Source organism: Teleopsis dalmanni, chromosome X (assembly GCF_002237135.1).
Source record: "Teleopsis dalmanni isolate 2A chromosome X, ASM223713v2, whole genome shotgun sequence".
Classification (NCBI taxonomy): Eukaryota; Metazoa; Arthropoda; class Insecta; order Diptera; family Diopsidae; genus Teleopsis; species Teleopsis dalmanni.
In genome coordinates, this window is record NC_051848.1 from 62,360,399 (window position 1) to 62,383,173 (window position 22,775).

Here is a 22,775-nt window from a genome sequence, read left to right on the forward strand (position 1 = left end):
TGTGCCAGTTGAAAGCAATTGAATTAAAAAAGAAGAATCGGACCTATTGAATTAATGTGTTAGTTGTTATCATATGACCAATTGCTTTGATTAACATAAATACTGAATCAAGGTGGCCTCAATTCATTTGTTTGTTAACAGTAGGAGAGATTCAAGCATAGCTAAGATTTAAACGGCGGCGAGTTCCAACAACTCGATTATGCAGGAGTTGCCAAGATGAAGCGGAGTTAGAATCTATCAACCACTTCCTGCGTTTCTGCCCAGGGCTGCAGACAAGGTGACTTCAATGTCTGGGGATTGCTTTTTTACTGGCTAAGAAGAGATAATGAAAACAATCTCCTCAACTTCATTTGGAAAACCAAATAGTTAAACAAGGATAACAAAGGTTAGCAAGTCAACTGTACCGGCATAATTTTTGAGGGCATCACGATGGGCAATATATGCCTCCGAGTGGAACTGCTGACAACTGTTAGCACGCGCTTTCTGAACCTTAACTAACTAAAACAGATTAAGTAGAATTGATAATTAGATAAATAATTTTTAGAAATAAAATATACATAGATAAACCTATAACAACTAAAACTCAATCATGTTGCCAATATATATGTATATGTAATGAATTTAGGTCTACTTGACCACTATTATGAGAAAATTTGTAAATCAATTATTATTTTAAAAAGATGCTACACAATAGAAATAGTGCCGGTTCAAGCTTTCATTTTTATAAACACTCGAATTGGTAAAGCATGCTAGTCCGATATTAATCAATTTTTATCAAGAACTTACAGCTTTAATATGGTTAGAAGCTTAGCTATATATATACCTTACTTTGAGTATAATTAAACTTATTACAATATAATTATTGATTTAAAAAAATTGTATAAATATTTTTTTATTTTATTTATTTTTTTTTTGTTTAGAAAGTGAACCTATATTACTTGGTTATTCTGATCTTAAGGGAAGGATAAATAAAAATTTTGGAAAAGGAATTAAGAATAAGTCTTTTTACATTGTACACCTCATAATAGTATAAATCAATAAAATCGGAATTTTACGATGGAACCTGCTTTTATCGTACGTATGAATAAATGCCTATCCATTTAAAATTTAACCAAAATATAGCTTTTGATTATATATATTAACAAACTATATATAGTATACAAACTTTGGATTCATATTTAAATAATACTAAAAAAATTAAGGGGTTTTCCAGCACATATAATTAGTAATAAATAATTTAAATGTTAAAATTCAACAATAAAAAATATGTATAAAACAAGTCTATATGTTAGCTTTAGCCTTGCCGAAGCTTAGTACCAATTCTGTGTATATGACATAGTATACATATAATATAATCTATTAATACTATTTTATTCACTATGAAAGTTGAAGGAATATTTGGTGTGGATGTTTTTTGATGATTGCATTAAATAAAAAATTACACTATAACTTGGTTCAGTTGTAATCATCTTATCTGTTATTACATTTAATAAATTAAGCTTAAGATCTAAATATAAAGTATATACTTAAAAAAATAGAAAATTAGGCAGTTTTTATAGCAGCTATATATTAGTCTGAATCTATATTAATAATATTTTATATATTCTTTCATATGAATAAAAGTACATACTGTATGAAATTTCATTTGAATATTTTATTTAAAAGCAAAGAAGACTTATATCCAAGAGTTTAACTTAAGTGACAGCTATAGAATATAGTAGTCCAATTTTGACCAATTCGACAAATGTAACGAGTCCGCCAACAAAGAATATATGTGCAAATTGTATTCAAATAGCTCAAACACTGAGAGAGTAGTTTGAGATGCAACAGACTGACGGACAGAGTTAAATAAACTCAGTTCGTTGAACTGATCAGAATATATACACATAATGGGGACCACGATCCTTTAATGAATCATTACAAAATCTTGACAAATATAATATACCTACATTTACACTTTTTGGTGTTAAGGGTACAAAAATGGTTTGATATATGTTTAGTTCCGAGCTAGGGTCACGACTTGAAGAAAACGTTTTACTTGACACGATGACAGTTTATAGCACTAAACCGATTAAATCAGTACATCGAAGTAACAAAACAGATGCACACAGTATTTATCGAATAATATATTTTTTGTTATATTGGTTTTATTTGGTTATTACTACAGTTTAAAAGTGTAGTTTTTACTTGTAGAGTCTATATTTTGGTATTTCTATATTAAAATTTATAATATACTCTTATTAGGTATATATGTGTGGTCTAACTAAAATATTAAATTGTATTTTTTAAAAAATTATTATGTTGTAAATAAATCTATAAAGTTACAAATTGTCATGTATACTATTATATAATGATATATAGGTAATAAACAGATATATATGTCAGTCGTCGCCGTATGGCAGTCGCTACATATTGCCAGGACTTGTTAATCACTGTATGCGGGGTTAACATATTATTCCGTAACGTTGATAATATTTCGCATATCACGATAGAGACTACAATTTCAAATTTGGTAGACGATAGACTAGTTAGTTATTAGAATAAATATTTAATTGAAATTTATGAATCTTGTTGAAAGTTATTGAAAGACAAAAATAAGTGAAAGGTCGAAAAAATCTAAAACATTCGGATACTTCTTATATTACAAATGATTGTTTTCTGAGCAGTCACGACGCACAGTGTAGTAGAATTAAAACTAGACTATCAAAATTCGGTATTTTTTCAGATAAACTTCCTTATAGAGGTAGGGACCAATCGGCTTACCGAAACCTTAGCAAATGAAGACCCAAGTACTGGATACTTTCTAATTTGTTTCCATATATCAAAAACTATAATAGGTCGAAAAAGAAGGTTTGGTGTAGAAGATACTTATATTTTATCACTAAAGATAAAAAGTTTCGTGACATTCAGTCCACTGCAACACCCACTTCCCATACCAAATTTTCGTAAAAAAGTTTTTTAATATTTTTGAATTCAATTTCAAGCAAAAAGTGATGCACTCATTAATTTTTAAGTTATCTGCAATTTTATGAAGTTTATGAAATTCAGTTTTCGCATAAATTAGCCAAAATTAAAACTCATATAACTTTTTTACTACTGATCGAAAAATAATGATTTCTATGTTTTTTAAACATTAAGATATGATTATAAAAAAAATTAAATTTTTTTAATTTTAATAAATACTAAAATTTAATAAAAGAATCGTTTAGAAACGCAGACATTTTTTATGGACTTTTTCACTTTTATCTGTTGTGCCCGAAAACTTATCCGGCTTTTCTCATAACATTCCGAGCGTGGATCTCAGTTGTATGGGAAAATTTTTTTTTAAACCATATTGGTTATTATTTTCTAGTATCTTGGTGGAAAAGAAAAAAGTGAAAAAAAAATATTAAAAAAAATTGAAATTAAGACGTGTCACAATTCTCTTAAAGTAGTAAACTTAGGTACAGATTTTATCTAACAGCGAATATCCCAAATTTAATTATGTCCTATTATTGATAGGAATTCAAATTTATATAGCATCACTAGACCTCTTTGCATAACTAGTTAGTATAGGTATATGTGTTATCATGTATTACATATACTATACATGATAGCGACACCAGATTATACTCTCTTAATGTAAATTAATGATGGTAGATATTACTTAAGATCTGTGTGTTATTAGCAACTTTAAAAAGATAAGCGGGTCTACTTTCAGACCCTTAAAATAAAATGAAATATAATTAAATAAGTAGAAATTTAACAGTTAAAAATATTTAATTCAATTATTCTACAGCTGATTTAAGGTTTCGTTCTAATATAACACAGAAGTGAATTCGTAATAAAATTTTTACAGCAAATTAACAAAATTCTAGAAAAATGTGTGAAAATAAAAGTCAACCACTACTTTCTGTCAGTTGGTTAAGGAGCGCTAACTCTGAGCTTCAAATTTGGCAGGCCACGAGTTCAATCCCTGGTATTTGCCAATTATTTACGAATAATTAAATACAAGAATTATTTCCACGACCACAGATGATGGGTATTTGGCAATACTCGTAACAGATGTATGGTTAGCCAAAAATTCAATTAATAAAAATAATATAAATAATAATATTGTTGCTGTAGTTCACTAGTGTTTGAAACTTCTTTATTAAATAAATAGATAAAAAAATAAATGAATTGGGAAAAAAAGAAATGGTAGATTCTAATTGCGGTGACAGTGATACGATTCATAAAGATATTTGAGTTATACCGCATTAACTTAATGTTTGTTAAATAAATTTAATTAATTGTATTAACATATTATTCATCAATGTACAAATTTAATGCTAGTAAGTTTATGAAAATAATCTCACATTAGTTGCTTTGCTTGCGTTCTAGATTATAGCCAGTTTACTTTATCTATGAAAAACTTAATTTCTTACACATTCGATCAGCTATCTAGAAAGACAAATAACTACATATATTGGATTATAGTGTTTCGGACAGTCTTTTAATTTCTTTAACTTTTTTTAATTTTCAACTTTAACTTTTTCAAAGTGATAGACTTTGAACCGCTGAAAATTGATATCAGTGTGCGCCGTCCAAAAACCATTTACAATCAATAAAACATCAAGAAACTTGAACAATGTAGTCAAATTTTTATCAAAGATTTACGCAAAGAAAAGGTCTGTACGCGGCTTCTGTTACACACTTCAACGGACTTCCGATACTACTAAAGAATTCATCATTTCAAATATATACCTATGTTCAAAATTTCTAGATGGAATCCAGATACAATCAAGTATGTTAGTTATTTTAACTGGTGATAAATTGTGCTCTTTCTAATCCATAACTGGTGATAAAACGTGTTCTTTCTAAACCGAGTTAAAACCAGAATGTCAAAATGCGAAATAGAAATCGCTAGAGAGCCAATAAAAGGAAAATTACGTTTTGAAAAGAGCGTCATCATGACAATGCGTATCATTATGGTACGTGAGTCCTTGACCACAAAATATTTTATTGTTATCGTTCATTTACCGTATTTACATGATTAAGTATTCTTGAAACTAAAATTAAAGATGAAAGAAAACCATTATATCATTCTGGTCATCCAAAAATTCTGAATAATATATGTACTAACGTCAATTCCGGCTTATGTCTATAAAAAAATCTTTGAAAAATTTCATTTCAAATCGGTGTAGACTTGCGGGAGATTACGTATAATATGAATACAAAGGAATAAACACTCTTCACAATTAAACCTTTGTATGTCATTTAAGCATGAGATACAGGATTTCTATTTGGTCGATAGGTGGTTAAACCAGTATCTAATATTCAAAAGGAAATTATTTCCATAACTTGCATTATGTTTGTAATTTTATTAAAAAAATGTGTTTCGTCTTTAAAAAAAATATAATATGCATAACTTAACATAGTAAATATTAGCATAAAAGAAATAGTAGCAAATACTAACCAGAATGTGCCCCGATCTCTAGGAATTTTATATCTTTACGCTCTTTATATATTAATGATTTGTATCGCTAATTTAACTATAATAATTTAATTAACTAATTTAACTATATATATCATTTTTATTTGATTTCTATGACTTCAAAAACTTGACAGAAATTAAGTCCACAAATTTATTTATCCGTAAAATCTTCTTAATTTATATTATTATTTAATGACAACAATATTTTATTTTTATGGAATTGGCTATATCTTTTTCAACAAGTGAAATCATTTTTTATGCAATTACTATATTGGCTTTATTGATTGATTGACAGTCGGAAAGATGTATCTTTCAAAATAATATCTGTTTTTAAGACTTTAATGTAAATACCGAATTCGGAATGCATGTATGTGTTTATAACACCGCCCTGAGATACTTCAGGTATACTTCAGATAATTCTTGACTTTATCTACGGCACATTATTTTTGTATTTAAAAACAGAGTGTAAGTATCCCAATAAATCTGTTAATCTGTAAAATGTTAGGTAAGCTAATAAATGTCTTGACTCAGTATAACTACGTTAAAACTATTTAAAGGAGAAAATATCATCGATATAAAAAAATGATCATCAATATAAAAAAAGTATCATTGCAACCGTTTTTAATCAATTTAAACCAAAACTTATGGTAGCAGTTATTGTTATTTATTACATAAATAACGAACCTAATCGGACTAGATTTCATGTATCATATTATGGTCAACATAATCGACTTATTGAACTTACCATTCTAAAACCTTGGGTCAATTGTGAGTGTTTATGATGAGTGAGTGTTTAAGAATTCACTTCATCGGAAATGTAAATATGTTACTGTGAACCAAAGTTAGGCTGTAAATCGGAAACAATCAATTGGACAACGTTCCCAAGAATTTGGACTTTGTTATGATAACCGGCGAAATATTATTTATAATTGTGTGCTTTTTAATATGTATGAATTTACGTGATTGGGCCTTAGGATAATGTGAAACAAATCCGTCATTGGTAAAAAATCTTTAGTGAAGAATTTCATTTTTGGAAAGATTTCGTAAGTAATAAAAATGATCGGATTTAGAGTAATGAAACTTCATATACTGTTAATGAAACAAATTTCTAGTCACTACAATGAATAGTAATTGGTTTATGATGGTTTTGTAGTTAATATATCTCAAAACACAATCAATTTTTTAATAGAGTTCAAAATATGTAGCTCTTATTTGCTCTTCTTTAATTTTAATTTTTTTTAAATTTAATGTTATTAAATTAAAAATAAAATTTATTTAAATTTTTATAAAATTAAATTATATATAAAATTAAATTAAATTAAAAGCTGGTGTTAATATTGTAGTTCTTAAGAAATGTGGTTCGATTCATTTAGTGGGGGAATACTTTATACTTAAAGAATTACACATAAAATATTTCGGTACGCTTCGCTTAATTTTGAAGAATCACTATAACTTTTGAATGATTGGCTTTAGCTGTATTCATTAAAAAAGCATAAAACTATATGATTTATACATACAAAAGGTGATTTAAAAATTTTTAATTAAAATTATAAAAGGCCAAATTAGATTAATAATACTATATAATATATAATCTTATAATGCTTTATAGTATTAAGGACGCTAATTCAAATACCCGGCGGATGGTAAAAATGTCTTAATTGACATCTTACATATATTATATTTATATATATATCAATATCTATGTAAGTTATCAGGAAATGTGCTGCAAACAATCCACATTGAAGATGATCGTTTGACCCTAAACAAACAATCTTCAATAATACTTATTGTATTATTTAAAGATTACAAACTATTTAAAGTGACCAATACTGTATCTTAATATCATATCGTATAAATATTGTAACTAACTAAACAACAAAGAAATAACACATTGTTTCAAAACTTAAATATATTATATTATCGGTCGTGATCAATAATGACTGACAGCATGGTAGTATATTTTATTATCGTTGCGTGGCCTCACCAAACAGCGGATTGTTTTATCAGGATTCGATACTTCGAATCCGTGCTATAATTATAGGTGAAGATTTTAGATGTTAGTCTTAAGAAATATTTTGAATAAAGTGGTAACAGAGGCTACAAAGAAAGGAAAATACTTAATATTGATTTGTATATGTATAGCTTTAAATATATTTATAGAAAGAGCTCTTCATTAGAGTTTAAAGTCACTATTACATTGACTATTTACAATTAAACAAAACCTCTCTCTAAGTCTCGAAGCTATTTATATTAGTGCAAATAAAATTCTATTAACGAATTTCCAACTAGATAGCGTCTACTTCGAAGATGTATAAAGTTTTTGCTAAGCGAAAAGCTAAATTTCGAATAACAGCGGCTGTTCGCTAGATATTCAACACAGGCTATCGAAAGCAATGAGCGTTTGGAACTCTAAGCAATATCTGGCGTGTATTCAACATCTCACAACGCACTAATATACGCCTGTACAATGCAAATGTGAAGTCAACCTTACTATACGTTGACGAAAGCTGGAACTTGTCCGCAAGCGAACCACAATATCTTCAAGCCTTTGCCAATCGCTTTCTACGACGCATCCTCCTTGTATTCTGGCTAGCAACCACAACCAATAGCGAGCTCTGGTTTAGAACGAATCAGGCTTGGACATACTTAAAGGAAACCTCCTGATGATGTCGCAAGAAAAGTCTTAGATTGCAACTCTCAAGGCAGTAGAAGAGAGAGTTGCACCCGCACATCACTTGGAAGAGACAAACTGAAACCGAATAAGAAACGTTGAAAAGAGCTGGAGTGACACAAAACGCCTTGTATTAGATAGAACTTAATGAAAACTACTTGTTACGGCCCTATGCTTCATCTAGGAATAAAAGGTATAAATAAATAAAATTGGAGCTTCTCTTAATTCGACTTAGTTAAAGTAACTATTTTTGTTTATTGCAAATTTAATTTGATATCAGTTAGATATATATAATATATCTATAACATAATATATCTGTAATATAGAGATTATATATATACCATGTCTATAACAGACAGTGCATCATATAGCGATACCACCAAATGCTAACTTTTTCCTAATACTATATACTATAAAATATTGCGATATTAGAACTCGTATAACATTTATTACCTAAAATCGAATGTTCTTAATATGTATGTACATATTTATGTTTAAATACACATTCATATTATTTTAAATAAGAAATGAATCCAATATACTAAAATTTTTTTAAAACAGTGCAACTAAATGATTTTTGAATTGTGTTAAGAATTCGACCTAGTTAAATGTTATATATTAAGTATATATTATTATTAATATTTTTAGTAGTAACATAATGTAGTTATACATATATTTTCTTTAAATTTTTTTAAATTTAAAAGTTGCTCTTAAGCATTTTACTGACTGTCGTATCCAAATATTGCAAACTAGAACATGCGTAAGCACATTTAGCGCTTTCAGAAACTGCTGAATGCTTCTTTTAAGTTCTTCTTCTTCTTGTCTTAATGCGATGACAACAGCTTAAAAAGAATTTAATAAAATTTTAATACTATAAATAAAGATTAAATATATTATATATTATATGTTTATATATACATATATGTTCATATGAACGTAGAATATATATTATAGAATGTAAAAAGTGAATAGCAAAAAATATAAAAAGTCTCAGTTTCAACAAAATCGGCATCAGTTGGATTAACTACTCTTTATAGATAACAAAAAGCTTCGCACTCAAGATGAAAACATTTGCAGTTATTTTAACAGTTTTCGCTGTTGCAGTTGCAGCTGACAAGGCCAGCTCAAAGGATATGGGTATGGTAGCCTCATCTTACGGTGGTGGCAGCAGCTCATCTGGTGGTGGTTATGGTGGCGGCAGCAGCTCATCTGGTGGCGGTTATGGTGGCGGCAGCAGCTCATCTGGTGGCGGTTATGGTGGTAGCAGCGGCTCATCTAGCAGTGGTGGTTATGGTGGTAGCAGCGGCTCATCTAGCAGCGGTGGTTATGGTGGTAGCAGCGGCTCATCTAGCAGTGGTGGTTATGGTGGTGGTTCGTCATATTCTGCTCCAGCTCCTCAACAATCATCCTCATATGGAGGTTCTGCTCCAGCATCAGCTCCATCATACTCTGCACCAGCACAATCATCTTCCTATTCTGCACCATCAGCACCTGCCTCCCGACCAGTATCTATTCCTGCTCCACCTTGCCCCAAAAACTACATTATAAGTTGTCAACCTGCTTTGCAACCCGTTGGATGCAGCTCATCAGGCGGTGGTGGCTATGGCTCAGCCGGTGCTTACTCCCAATACATCCCGACATACGCTTTACCGCCAGCAGCATTTCATTATTAGAAAACAATGAATCTAAACTGGTAACCACAAAAATAAAACGTGAAAAAAAATTTAAAAAAATAAAAAAAGAAAAAATCTATTTCAAATTAAAAACAAATGTTTTACTTTTCTTAGAAAAAACTTAACAATAATTATATTAAATTATAGGATTGAAAGGATTTTACGGCAAGTAGATACAGTTCAATTTTAGCAGACGACTTTTAAATATTTCGAAATTGAGTAATTTTTTCGAATTGAGTAATAAATTCACTTAGTCAGGCTCTCCGAAGACTCTTCAAAATGCCATGGTACATCTGCACGAATGACATGCTAAGAGACCTCAGAATAGACCCGGTCAAAACATATATAAGGAGCAGAACCCTGTAGCTATACGCGAAAACTGACAAGCTGCCCTACATAGCACTATTTAATTTCAGAGCAGTCACTAGCAAAGCTTGTGAGGATGACATAAATTAGTCAAAGAGAATAGAGGGACTTTCTAGAAACCAGCTAACTAGGGAGTATAAGTGCCAAGTTACATTGAGTCGGAAAAACCTTAACATAAGACTTAGTAAATAGGGTTAATAATATGTCAACGTAATATAAAAAATTAAACGCCATGAATGATTATATTAGCCTAAACAAATGCATTTAATTTATACTGACGCTAAGCCCTACAGACTATAAAGACCATTGCTAATCTGAATTAACAGATATTTATAGCTAGCTTAAAAATTAGTAATTCATTTCTTCTTGGTATTACTTAGACTGACAAAATTACAAGAAATGTATCAGTGTAAATTCATCAATAGAAGGTATGGATTGATGTGTTATTTATTTATAACATATTTATAATACTTGTTTTTAGGCAAAGTTCTACGATGGTTAAGGCGAAAATAATATAATTTATGAATATTTAAAAGAATATTTATGAATATCAGCTCCGCCGTAAAGGAGGAGGGAAAAGTACTTGCAAGGGTCTCGTGAAGCCGTAAAATGCGAGAAATACCCACCAAATAACATCTTGGCTCCACAAGCAAAGTCCTTTCATAAAACGCGAACGCAAGCACCTGGCGCGGTAAATTTAGACAAATGATTGGTTTTAAGGTTGACAACCTCATACCGTAAAAAAATTTATCCGTAATGAATGTTGAACAACAGCCTTGGATGTGCTAACAAAATTAAAAAAGTACAAAACGTTGGAAATGTTACTACTGGGCGAATTAACATTTTCATGCGAGACATGGAAATTACCTGAAACTGAAGCAAGCAAAATAGCAGTTTTCAAATGGAAAATACACAGAAAAATGTTTGACCCAGTCAAAGAAAACGGGAAGAATCGAATAATATACAAAAATGAGCTAGAACGGCTAGTTGAAGGTGATAAAATCAACAAATTTATGAAAAAAACACCCATTAAGACAGGTTGGACATGTGATAAGAATGCCGGATATGAGAGTACCGCTCAAACTTTATGAAAACGAAGTAGGAAACAGCAGAAGAAGAGGGCGGCCAGAAAAACGATGGAAAGACAGTGTGCAGCAGGATTTAGAAGAAAAGAACATAAGAAATTGGAAAACAAAAGCAAAAAACAGAGAAAAAAAGGAAGGATGTTGTTAAACAGGCTTAGGTCCTACATGGATTGTACAGACACGGATGATGATTAAATGTATATTCATTTAATGTTAAATCCATAGAAAGTGAGTTTTTAATATTCTTATAAAGTTTATTTTTGTAGACCGTTCCACAATCGTAACATGAAAAAGGAATATGCTCATCACCACGCCTTTATTAGGAAGACATGGAAAGCCCTATAAGGTACATATGTATATTGTTTAATATCTCGATAGTGGAAGTCCATTAGACCTTGGGTGTCCATATCTTTGACCTCCAACTATTCTGTAAGACAAATTTTATACAGAGTTTTTTTTGTTTGAAAATATGAAAACATATGCCATATGAAAACAGAAGAGAAATCAGAAATGATTGAGCCAAAAAAAAATAGTGTATCAACAAAGAATTACTTGTAAAATTTATGTGTGGAAAAGTTTGGCATTAGACAACGTGGCATTAGTCAAGACGGATCATTTTTGACACCACCGAGTGGTAATATGTTATAAATACATCTGTTTTAGGAGTAGTGTTGTCACCTATAATTAATTCTCATTAATTAAGTTAATCTCACCGATTAACTGACTATTGCTTTTATGTACCTAAACTTAAAACGAAGAATCTCTGGTTAGTTAGGTTAACTAACCGATGGAATTTCTTCAAGTAACATATGAGCTTATAAAATTTGTACAATTTTTCTATAATTACTTTTGCTCTCAATATTTATATATATGAATTTAAAATCAAAAAATTCAATTTGAATTGATAGATGAATATAAACATATTCATTTGTTTCTGAAATTAAAAAGTTTTTAAATATAGTTTAACAATATTTTTAATAAAAAAAATCTCTAAATTAAAGCAAGAGAATGTTAACCAGCCAGTCATTCTGACAGAAAACCTTCAACAACTGCTATAATTTTTGCAAATCATAGGTTAATTAACTGTAGAGAAAAAACAATAAATGAGCGCTTTGGATAACTGAATATTATCAAGAAGTTGGTAAAAAGTGGAAGGTTAGCTAACCAGTGATTTAACTGTGTGGATCTTACACTATATTGAAATAATATAAAATAAAAATTAAAAAATACGAAAATATAACATTCATTTCACACTGTTTTTTTATTATAAACTTAACTAAATAAAATTGAATAAAATATATATTATTTTAAGAATTAATATATATTATATATCAAGAAGACCACTGACGATGAGTACTTGACAATACTCGAAACAGCGTTATATGATCAGCCAAATTTCAATAATTTAATGAAAATTTTTGTCCTTGTCTTTTCTTTGCTACTCGAATCCGTCTAAATCGTTTATTAAGATATAATTTTTTGAGCGAATATTGGCACCAATATAATTGAATTCATAGTTAATTTTATTTCGGTCATTAGTATGTTTTCAGTTAAGAAAGAATGGTTTATAACAACACTTTTTGTGATGAAATTCCACTTTAGTTGTTAATATAACTCATAACTTTATGGGTGTTGAGTCAACTTTTCGTCGTAAGGTGGGATTAAAATGACATTTAAGAAAACTAAATGGGTATGAAGTAGAAAAGTCATGTGCAAGACAAAAATGACTTAAATAACTTGCAAGAAGAAAATTTTTAACAAAAATTATTAATAATGTATAAACTCAATTATGTTAATAACAATAATATAATAAAGATAAGAATTGTACAATATTAAAAATGAGTGTTAAAGACGGTGCCTATTTGTTAATTGACTACCACTCAAATTAGATCAATGAACTCAAAATTATTAAAATACAATAATATTTTAAAGAATCGTAGTAGAACAATATATTTATTACAAATTTTATACACATTTTAAACAAACTCGAATTGAAAGCACCGAATATTAAAGAGCAAAGTTGAAGGAATATCAATTTCAAGTACTCACTTACAGTAAATTCGTGAGAACTATTCCATTCGGCCAAAAAAGTTTTCATTAAAAACTTTATTATTGATATTCTAACCAGTAAAATCAATTTTATTTACTTATATCTAATTTACGTATCATATTATCCATTTTACGCTGCAAACTTATTGATCTTTTTAGTTTGTAATTTCTACGCGTGGTTTTGGGCATCTCCCGTATCAGCGGCATTGATATATTAAATTCCTCATGTAGGACTACATCGCGTCGAGCTCTTGACTCAGGCGTAGTTTGTGTGCTGCGGTTATTGGATTCGATCTTTTTCTGAGAATACAGTCGTTCTAAATTTCCTTTACTTTTATGATAATGTGCTAGGGATTTATGAGTCTCGTTACACAATCCCTCAATATAGTCATCAGAACTAGGAAGTTTAGAATAGTTTCTATTCATAATAATCGGTAGCGGTTTAATAGAACTTGTTTGTTTTAGTTGACCTTCCTGATTATAAGGGTAAATAGAACTGCAATCCATATTCAGTGAAAAAGGAGAGTATGTAGAAGATTTTCTGTTACTTTTAATATCTATTGAGGGTGTCGGTTGCGAAAAGTCATATTCTGCTTCGTTACTGCTTAATGCCTCATACTCCAAATCTAGTAGTTTAAAGGAGCTTTGTGGTTCTAATTTGAATTTATTTACACCCGCCTAAGAAAATAAAGTAATTAACAATATTTATGGCTTGCAGTTAATAATAATTTGGTGAATGTTTTACCTGTTTAAATTCTTCATATTTATTACTTTGCGTAACATTGTTGTTTCCGTAGACAGCGCTTTTGTCCAGACAATAAATACATAGAACCCGTCTGCAATTCATACAGACGTTCCGCTTCTGATGGCAGTCATGACAGACATTATTTTTAGCTAAGCAAACTGGGCATAAAGTGTACAATCTTTCGCAATTACTGCATACCAGGGAATAGCTATTGGACTCTCTTGGAAAGTTGGTGTATCTTTTATTTTTGAATAAATTGTTCCACTTTAGTTTTTGCTTCTCGCTGATTTTGAAAAAGAACTCCAGTTGACAACGTATACAGAAATCTTCATAGCATTTTAGTCGGACATTGCATTTGGGACAAAGTTTATCACTTGGAAAAAGGCACTCACTTTCAGTGTTACTGATACTTGGAGTTTCTGTTTGTAATTCATATTTGTTAGGTAGTTGATATCCACGTCGATAATAATGCTGAGCAGAGTTACTAAAATACTTATAAATCTTACTATTATCTTTGGCATTTTTAGCATCGCAGTTGTTGGGTGTGTCCCCAACGTTTTGCTTGTCGGGCAGTTTTTGGTTCATTTCTGTTCAATTTAAAAAAACTGCTTCATTTAGATGAGTTTTAGAGTCCTTTAATTAAACCTTTAAAAAATAGATTGTATAGTTTAAGCAAAATTTGATGACATTTTAATATATTTACCATTTCATCGCTAATTTTGATTGAAGCTAATTTCTACTTCAATTGTTCTTCCAAATTAATACTTTCAAGTCATTCGCAAAAACTCCTAGAATGTATATAATTGATTATATCTTTAACATTTTCACTAATTATCTAGTTTATAAAACAATTATAAGTTTGTGTATTATTTGTTTGTACAGAATTTTTACATATAATTAAAGAAAGAAAACAGATAATGCTAATTGCTGACGTTCATATTGTGCGAACCATCAAATGATAGAATAGTAATAAGCGGGGTACTAGCTCCCAACGGAGTGTAGGGTTATGACCATGATTGCTATTTTGTGCTGAACGATCAAATGATCTCCCATCACCAAAATCGATCAAACGATTCTCTATTAACGATCAACAAATTTGTTGCTGCTTTTAATGTTTTAAATTTTTTAACTTAAATTGATGGCTGATACAAATTGGGAGATCCACGATTGACAATTATTTGATCGTCTGCATAACACGGCCTAAAGCAGGCTGGATCAAATAAAATGTGGTTGAGTAAAAATGAAGGAGTGAGGATTTAGTCAAAGATTTTAATAGTTGAGCAAAAGAAATCTTATATATAAAAAAAAAATTTAAGTGTATTAGTACAAAACTAAAAAAATGATGAAAATTAACTGAACAGCAAAAATACTTTTAGGTATGTCTCCAAATGAATATATTAAGGTAAATTTAATTAAATGTGATATATATTTAAATAATTTTTATTATGAATTTTTACTTAATTGTTATGCAATAGTCCTACTAACACTACTACATTTTACAAACCTTGATTGGATTTCATTCTCTCCATGTAGTAACTCAACGTCCTAACGGATGTCTTCAACAGGTGCTAAATCTTCACTGTGATTACATTTTACACGAGTTCAGAGATAACAACTTCATTGATATATTTCTTATAGGATTATTAGTTTCACATAATTCTTCACTTTTGTTATAATTTTTATAGTTGTCTTGCAATAACTTATAATGTGGGTATCCTGAGCGTGGCTTACTAAGATTTATAGATAATCACTAATTGCATTTCTTAAAGATAATTCCTAAGTCAGTCTTTTCAGTAGCAAATGTGGAATTCATATAGTTTTTAAAAAGTTTTCAAGTTTCTGAAAATATATAGTAAGTATAAAATTACATTATAAACAATATATTATAACTGTATCAACTAAATTTATAGATTGTTTCCAGTGGAAATAAATTTAATTATGTTATGTTTAATCCAAAAACATACTTGTTTTTGCTCAAGTATGTCAAGTGTATAGCATTCTCTGGATAGTAGATTAGAAACCCTTAACAATGTCCATAAATGTTAAAATAAATACTTCGTTCCCATCTTTAGCAATCGTTAATTTTTTCGCCAGAAGTCGATCTAATGGTATAAGACTGTGGTCAAAATTATGCTGATATTCAAATTAGAGAACTTCTATTGTGGAAAGAAATTTAAGTATAAACAAAGTGTCAACTGTTTTAGCCCATAGTCTTATCTTAATTTATATTTTAACAATTTTATTCCGATTTCATATTAAGGCTTTTTTAAAAATTTTATGTTATTCATTAAGGTGGTCTTGAATACGATTTTAGAAAGATGATATTTCAGATTGAAACATCCTACTGCTTTTAAAGGGGTTTGAATAAGTGATTTAGTTAATATAAGTTATAAACTCTTTCTCTGTTCTGTCTCTGTATCCAGATCCATATATAACTATAAATCAATCGGTTTAATGCTTAGAACGATATTTAACTTGAATATATCAGTTACTGTAATGAAGTATTATATTATTAAGTATATATTTAAATAAGAGTTTCAAATAAAAATTTGTTATTGAATCGTTAGTTAATATAACAGTTGTATAAAGTTCTAAATCGATCCAACATTATATACCGTTCCATTTGATACTTTCATTACACACAATATTTTTTGAATAAATAAAATTTTTCAAGCCGAAATGACTGTAATCACTGAATAATACTATATAATATCACTGTATATAATAGTCTAATCTTCCAGTCCATGTATGATGGTTTACTTCTCTTAAAAACTTGAAAGCTTCAGTGAGGTCTATTTTTAAAATACATAATTTTAGAAGTTAATTAACTTAATAAAAAATAACTAAACTGAAGCATAATGCAGAGTGTTACACAATGGAGAAGCAAGCCAGGCACTCCCATCAATTACAGGTATCAGACAAAGATGCTTTCTGGAATAAACTGGCAATTAAATAACCCCCTTGAAGACCTTGATTACACTGATGATCTGGTACTGTTGTCCCACAGACAGGATCAAATGCAGTCAAAACTGGACGTGTTGGTCGCGTAGTCAGCGAACTCTGGTCTAAAAATAAATATAAATAAAACTGAAACTAACAATAGCAGTACTTTTTCAAAAGACGATCAAAGTATCACAAACGTTACCAGCTTTACACACCTAGGTAATGTTATCTCCACGTATAGTGGACCCAAAACAGATGTAAAAAGCCGTATCCAAAGAAGCCGTACAGCTTGTGCTAAGCTAAGAAATATATGGCATTCGACCAATATACGTCTAGAAACAAAGATTAAGATATTCAGCATCTGCGTTAAGTTACTGTAATAAATACGGCTCGGAAACGTGGGTAGTAACAAATGAAGTAAAAGCTAAACTGCAATCATTTGCCTCCGCAACATTTTAAGAATCTGGTGGCCGATAACTATCTCTGATGGAAAACTGTGGGTAGCTACTAATCAAACAAATATCAATTTGGAAGTGAAAAAACTAGGACACACGTTGCGTAAAGAATATAACAAAATACCTCACGCCGCTTTTACCTGGAATCCGCAAAGTTTCAGACGCAGTGGTAGACCATCAACAATCTGAAAGAGGATTATTTACGACAAAACTGGCAAATCGTTTAACGAACTAAAAGCTGTAGCTCGAAACAGAAACAACTGAAAAAATTATGTAGAACCCTTATGAGTTTGGACTAATTATAATGCTTTTAGAAATTTGTTTGTTGTAGAATTTGAAGCATAAATATTTTACTGTGTCTCCAGATTGAAACTTAAAGTCAATTTATAAGATTATTCCATTAAAACTTTTCAGAGCTGAATGTTGATAATGATTTCAATAAATTGCGCCAGTGCAGTTAGAGGAAATACATCTTTATCATTTCGTAAATGACCTCTGGCCACAATAGAGCACTGAAGGATGTCTTACTGATAATTTATATGTTTATGAACATCTTTTATATTTCACATTATAAGAATGTCGCACTATAGGACAGTTATACTTTGAATTGCCCAGATAAGTTGTAGTTATATTAAACATTTTCAACAACTTTTCTGTAACCTTTTTAAAGTAAGAACAACACTTGTGTAACCCTGACCAGTCCAGACACATATCTACATGTATAACACGTACCGTACTTCAAGAAAAAATTGAAAAAATTCTTAAATAATAGATTAGTTCATATTAAATACTCACCTATTTTTGCATATTTTATGTAGTTTTTTCAAATCCACCATCTTTAATTCGATTAAACTGAGAACAATTATCACTTTGTTGATAAAATCATTGTTTCATAAAGAAAACATTTTTTATTACAGAAATCGTACAGGCATAAACTATTGTGGAAGCAATTATAGCTATTTGTCTGGCAGTCAATTTTCCTTTCTGGTATATACATTTGGGCCAAGTAAATTGCAAGCCGAAAATAGTTTGTAATTTTTCAGTTGCCATGACCACCATATAAAACACAGTTCAGTTGTGGGCGAAGGTCTCAGCTAAAACTTCATTGAGTGTCACATGACGTCACATACCAGACAGTTACCTATTTTTCCAATTCATTTCGTTTATGTACTTTGACGCTTAGTGCACTAGACATTTTATATTTATAGTAATTTTACATCTCACACAGTTAAAGGCACATTCCGTTTTTCTTCGTTCTACGTTCTTGGTTAAATTAGGTATAATACAATGCACAACAGACTTGTGTTCAATAAATGTAGCGAGCACCAAGCCCTATCTCCGGTACAACGACACTCTTCATAGTGAAATCAGAAGTTCAAGTCATTGAGTATATATACTGACAGAGCAACTGTTTGAGAAAAAACTCAATTGCGGAATGGAACTTGTTCGGGTAGGGAGGACGGAATGTTTAAAGCTTCAACATTACCCTGTAGGAAATCGTGGATTACTCTAAGACTAGTTTAGGTATGATTGTTAGCGGACCGCAATGCGTTTAAGACTGACACGTTTTATATAAATATAAAATATATTACTTTACATAAAATTATTATTTTGCTATTACTCGTATGTTTGCAAATATATAGTATTTATTTTTCTTCATTATATAAATTTTTTTTTGGTGTTAATTACTTTTAATTATTATTTTATTATTACTCAAAAAATTGTACCAATATTTTAAAGTTCGTTTGAGTTTTTTCACAGCTTTATAACAAAAATTTGCTAAGGGCAATACTATAATATTAAAATGCAGCGCTGATTCTGAGCTTCAAATTTAGCAGTGCAGAGAGCTCGATTCCTGATACTTACGTGCTCAAAAAAAAATATTTACGAATAATTAAATTCAAGAATTATTTCCAAAACCGACACAACACGCCTACACTAAGGGTAAATCCACAGAGACAGCACTCCATGCCCTTACCGGTACTATTGAAAAAACTCTTAAATTAAAGGAATTTTGTATAGTGGCTTTCGTAGATATTGAAGGAGCTTTTAACACTATGCTTTCCAGTGCAATAGCAAGCGCACTCTCGCGTCTGGGTGTTGAGGATGCGCTCATCAGCTTTATCGGTCAGTTACTAACTGGCAGAATTATTGAAGCACAAATGAGTGTATCAGCAAAACACAGACGGGTCAATAGAGGTACCCACCAAGGGGGCGTACTCTCTCCCCTCTTCTGGAATATAGCGGTGAATGAACTGTTACAAAAACTGGGGAGAGCGGGACGCGGGATAGCTGCATATGCGGATGACATTGCATTAACAGTTACTGAACAATATGCTACTAATTTAAGGGATATCTTGCAGTATGGCCTGAATATCCTTAACATTTGTACACTGACATGTGGTCTCGGGGTTAACCCCAGAAAAACAGAAATCGTAGTATTTACCAGAAAACATAGGGTTCCAAATCTTTCTCCACTCTATATTAAAGGTTCTGCGATATAATTTATTGAGAAAGCAACATTTTTAGGCATTGTTTTCGATAGGAAACTGAGCTGGAAAGAAAATGTTTTGGAGCGTGCTAGGAAAGCAAACATTGCATTGCTCCTTTGTCAAAAAGCTATTGGTAAAAGGTGGGGATTGCAACCACGTATCGCTCAATGGCTATACACTGCTATCATTAGACCAATACTTCTGTATGGCATTGTCATATGGTGGACAGCTCTTGATAAATCTTCGTACTGTACTGTACTTAACAGGGTTCAGCGCAGGGCTGAACTCTGTATTAGTGGTGCTCTGTGTACAACACCAACTATAGCATTAGATATAATACTCAACTTAATGCCACTTGACATCATCAGTAAGCAGTTGGCAGCATCATCTGCCCTAAGACTTAAGGCTACATCACAATGGAAGGCCAGTGACTATGGGCACGGCTCGATTCTAAACATTTTCAGTCTTACTCCAAATAACATTGACTACACCTCTCCGATTCTCGACTTTGATAGGAAATTTATTGTTAGATTCCCATCCAGGGAAGCTTGGTTATCAGCAGGTCCCTCCCTGGGTGATAGTCTACAAATTTTTACTGATGGTTCAAAGACTGGGAACGGTGTAGGCAGTGGAGTTTTCTCAGAGGGGCTGTATTCTAGGTAATCATGCTAGGAGACTGATTCTACCGTTCAACCATTTTTGCCACAGTTGTGGTGAGGATGACGAAAGTGTCTCTCACTTGCTTTCTTCCTGTCCGGCACATGCGCGGCGTCGCCTTAAATTTTTGGGGGCTTTCTTTTTTGAGGATCTTGACGAACTTCGAGACCTCCCTCTATATAGCATCATAAGCTTTATCAAAGGTTCTGGATGGTTTTAGTCCATGGGTTCTAAATAATACGGTATCACAATGGACCTATAGGTCTAAGTGGATGCCCCTGGGATCGCCGTTATAACCTAACCTAACCTTTCCAAAACCACTGATGATGGGTATTTGGCAATACTCGAAACAGTTGTATGGTCAGCTAAAAAATCAATTAAATTTAAATTAAAATAATATAAAAAAGTTGTATAAAATTTATTGTTGTTATTTAATCTGCTCACCATTGACTCTGGATTAATTCTTTTTTTCCAGAGTACAACTTTTAAGAATGTTATATATTAAAATAATGATACACATCCTTATTGTCCAAGTGCTGCAATATGAGAATTATATTTAATATATATAAAAAAAATTAAAATTATCTAACATATATGTGAAAAAATTATTAATTAACATATGATTCGATTGAAATGGAGAAAGATCTTTCGTCAAACCAAATAGAGAAAGTCTGAATGGTTACTCATCTTCAGTTGTATGAAATTTACCATTATTTTAACAGTACTATTGACCAGCCAGTGAGTCATTGCCTTTAATTGATGATTGAGTTGATCAAAAGTCAACCATTGACTTCTGTTTTTCCAAAGTACACCTTATTTCATGCTACTGTTGGACGTTGTTCTTTTTCTTACTCATTGTTCTCTTCAAGTCATTAGTGAGAATAACAAGACTTCATTTATCAAATGTTTTGTCCTTTGCTAGCATTATTAATTTATAATATTAAAAATAAATAAAATAAAACATCATTAAAATGTTCTTCACGGAGCATCTTGCATAACTGAATCCTTTTGATAAGTTATAGACGCATAGCTACGATATTACATGATGGATATTCGTTTTAAGAATGTTGGAATGTTGGAGTATTATTCGCATAAGCACGATCCCTTGCATAAACTTATAAAGTATCCAATTTACCCAATTTACTTCACTGACACGTTAAATTACACATTTAGGTAATTTTTATCATAACAAAGTTAATACATAAAATTTTGCATGATTTCAGATGTGTACTCCATTTGAAACTACATATATCTTACATATATACCTTGAATTTCATACCAAAAAACTAAAAAAATTTCAAAAAAGTGGCCTTCTGGGGATTACACAGGTCTTTTGATATATACTTTTGGAGTCCGCATACCCAAGATATGACGATTTTGTTTGTTGACATACTTACTTAGCAAAAAATGCCTTCTCACTAAAGAAAAATTGAAGAGAGCGTACTAACTACAGAATCATCATTTCACTACAGAATCAACTTTTCATTTTTATAATATGATAGGAGAGTTCAATTCTGTATGGTCTATGGTCTCTTACACGTTGGCAATGAATATCGAAAGATGAGCTGCATAAGCTATACCGCGACTTTAATATGGCTACGCGCAAAAAAATTTAGTGACTCCGCTGGCTTAGTCAAGTCGTGTGAATGGAAGAAAGTGCTCTGGCTAGAAAGGTATTTGAATTGGTACCCGCTGGTGGACGTGCGCATCTTCGATGAAAGGTTCAGCTAACTGACTGAAGGCAGTCAGTACTACCAACTTGTGATAGTAAGCTATTGATCAGGCCACTGTCCGGCTTAGGCTACTGTACAGGGCCAAGGACGACTAATGTCTGCAATGGCAAACTATATAAGTATATGAGAGTGTAAAATTATTGCATTTGAATGAAAGTTGGGCAAAATTTTGATCGTCATTCGTTTTTAGTCTTTGTTTAATTTGAAAGTCAGTTTATTGTGACACTTGTCATTTGTTTCTTATTAAAAGTTCCTCATTGAGGTTTATCTTTTTTCCAAGCAAGACCGTTACTTTAAACCTAAATTAAAGTAATATTATTCTTTAAATATAATAGAGACCATTATTATCTTATCCAAAAGTGCGCTTAAGAGAGTTAAAATCAATATACTCTTAGACAGTCAATGAGTACTCAAAGCTTTAAACAGCTATACATTCACATAAAAAGTCCTT

General features: G+C 30.9%; 2 protein-coding genes across 2 annotated transcripts; one reads left to right on the forward strand and one right to left on the reverse strand.

Annotated features, from left to right (window-relative positions):
- The first annotated feature begins 9,128 nt into the window (after positions 1-9,128).
- Positions 9,129-9,836, forward strand: LOC119690267 (keratin, type I cytoskeletal 9). Its single transcript, XM_038105288.1, has one exon. It carries the CDS (start codon positions 9,188-9,190, stop codon positions 9,797-9,799), a length of 612 nt encoding a protein of 203 aa, XP_037961216.1. The 5' UTR covers positions 9,129-9,187; the 3' UTR covers positions 9,800-9,836.
- Positions 9,837-13,207: 3,371 nt separating this feature from the next.
- On the reverse strand, positions 13,208-18,777 carry LOC119662671. The gene is made up of 5 exons (XM_038072351.1): positions 18,238-18,777; positions 15,549-15,883; positions 14,748-14,832; positions 14,045-14,689; positions 13,208-13,977 (listed from the first exon to the last, which is right to left on the reverse strand). The coding sequence occupies exons 4-5, from the start codon at positions 14,627-14,629 to the stop codon at positions 13,390-13,392; spliced, it is 1,173 nt and encodes a 390-aa protein (XP_037928279.1). The 5' UTR covers positions 14,630-14,689; positions 14,748-14,832; positions 15,549-15,883; positions 18,238-18,777; the 3' UTR covers positions 13,208-13,389.
- Positions 18,778-22,775: the final 3,998 nt, after the last annotated feature.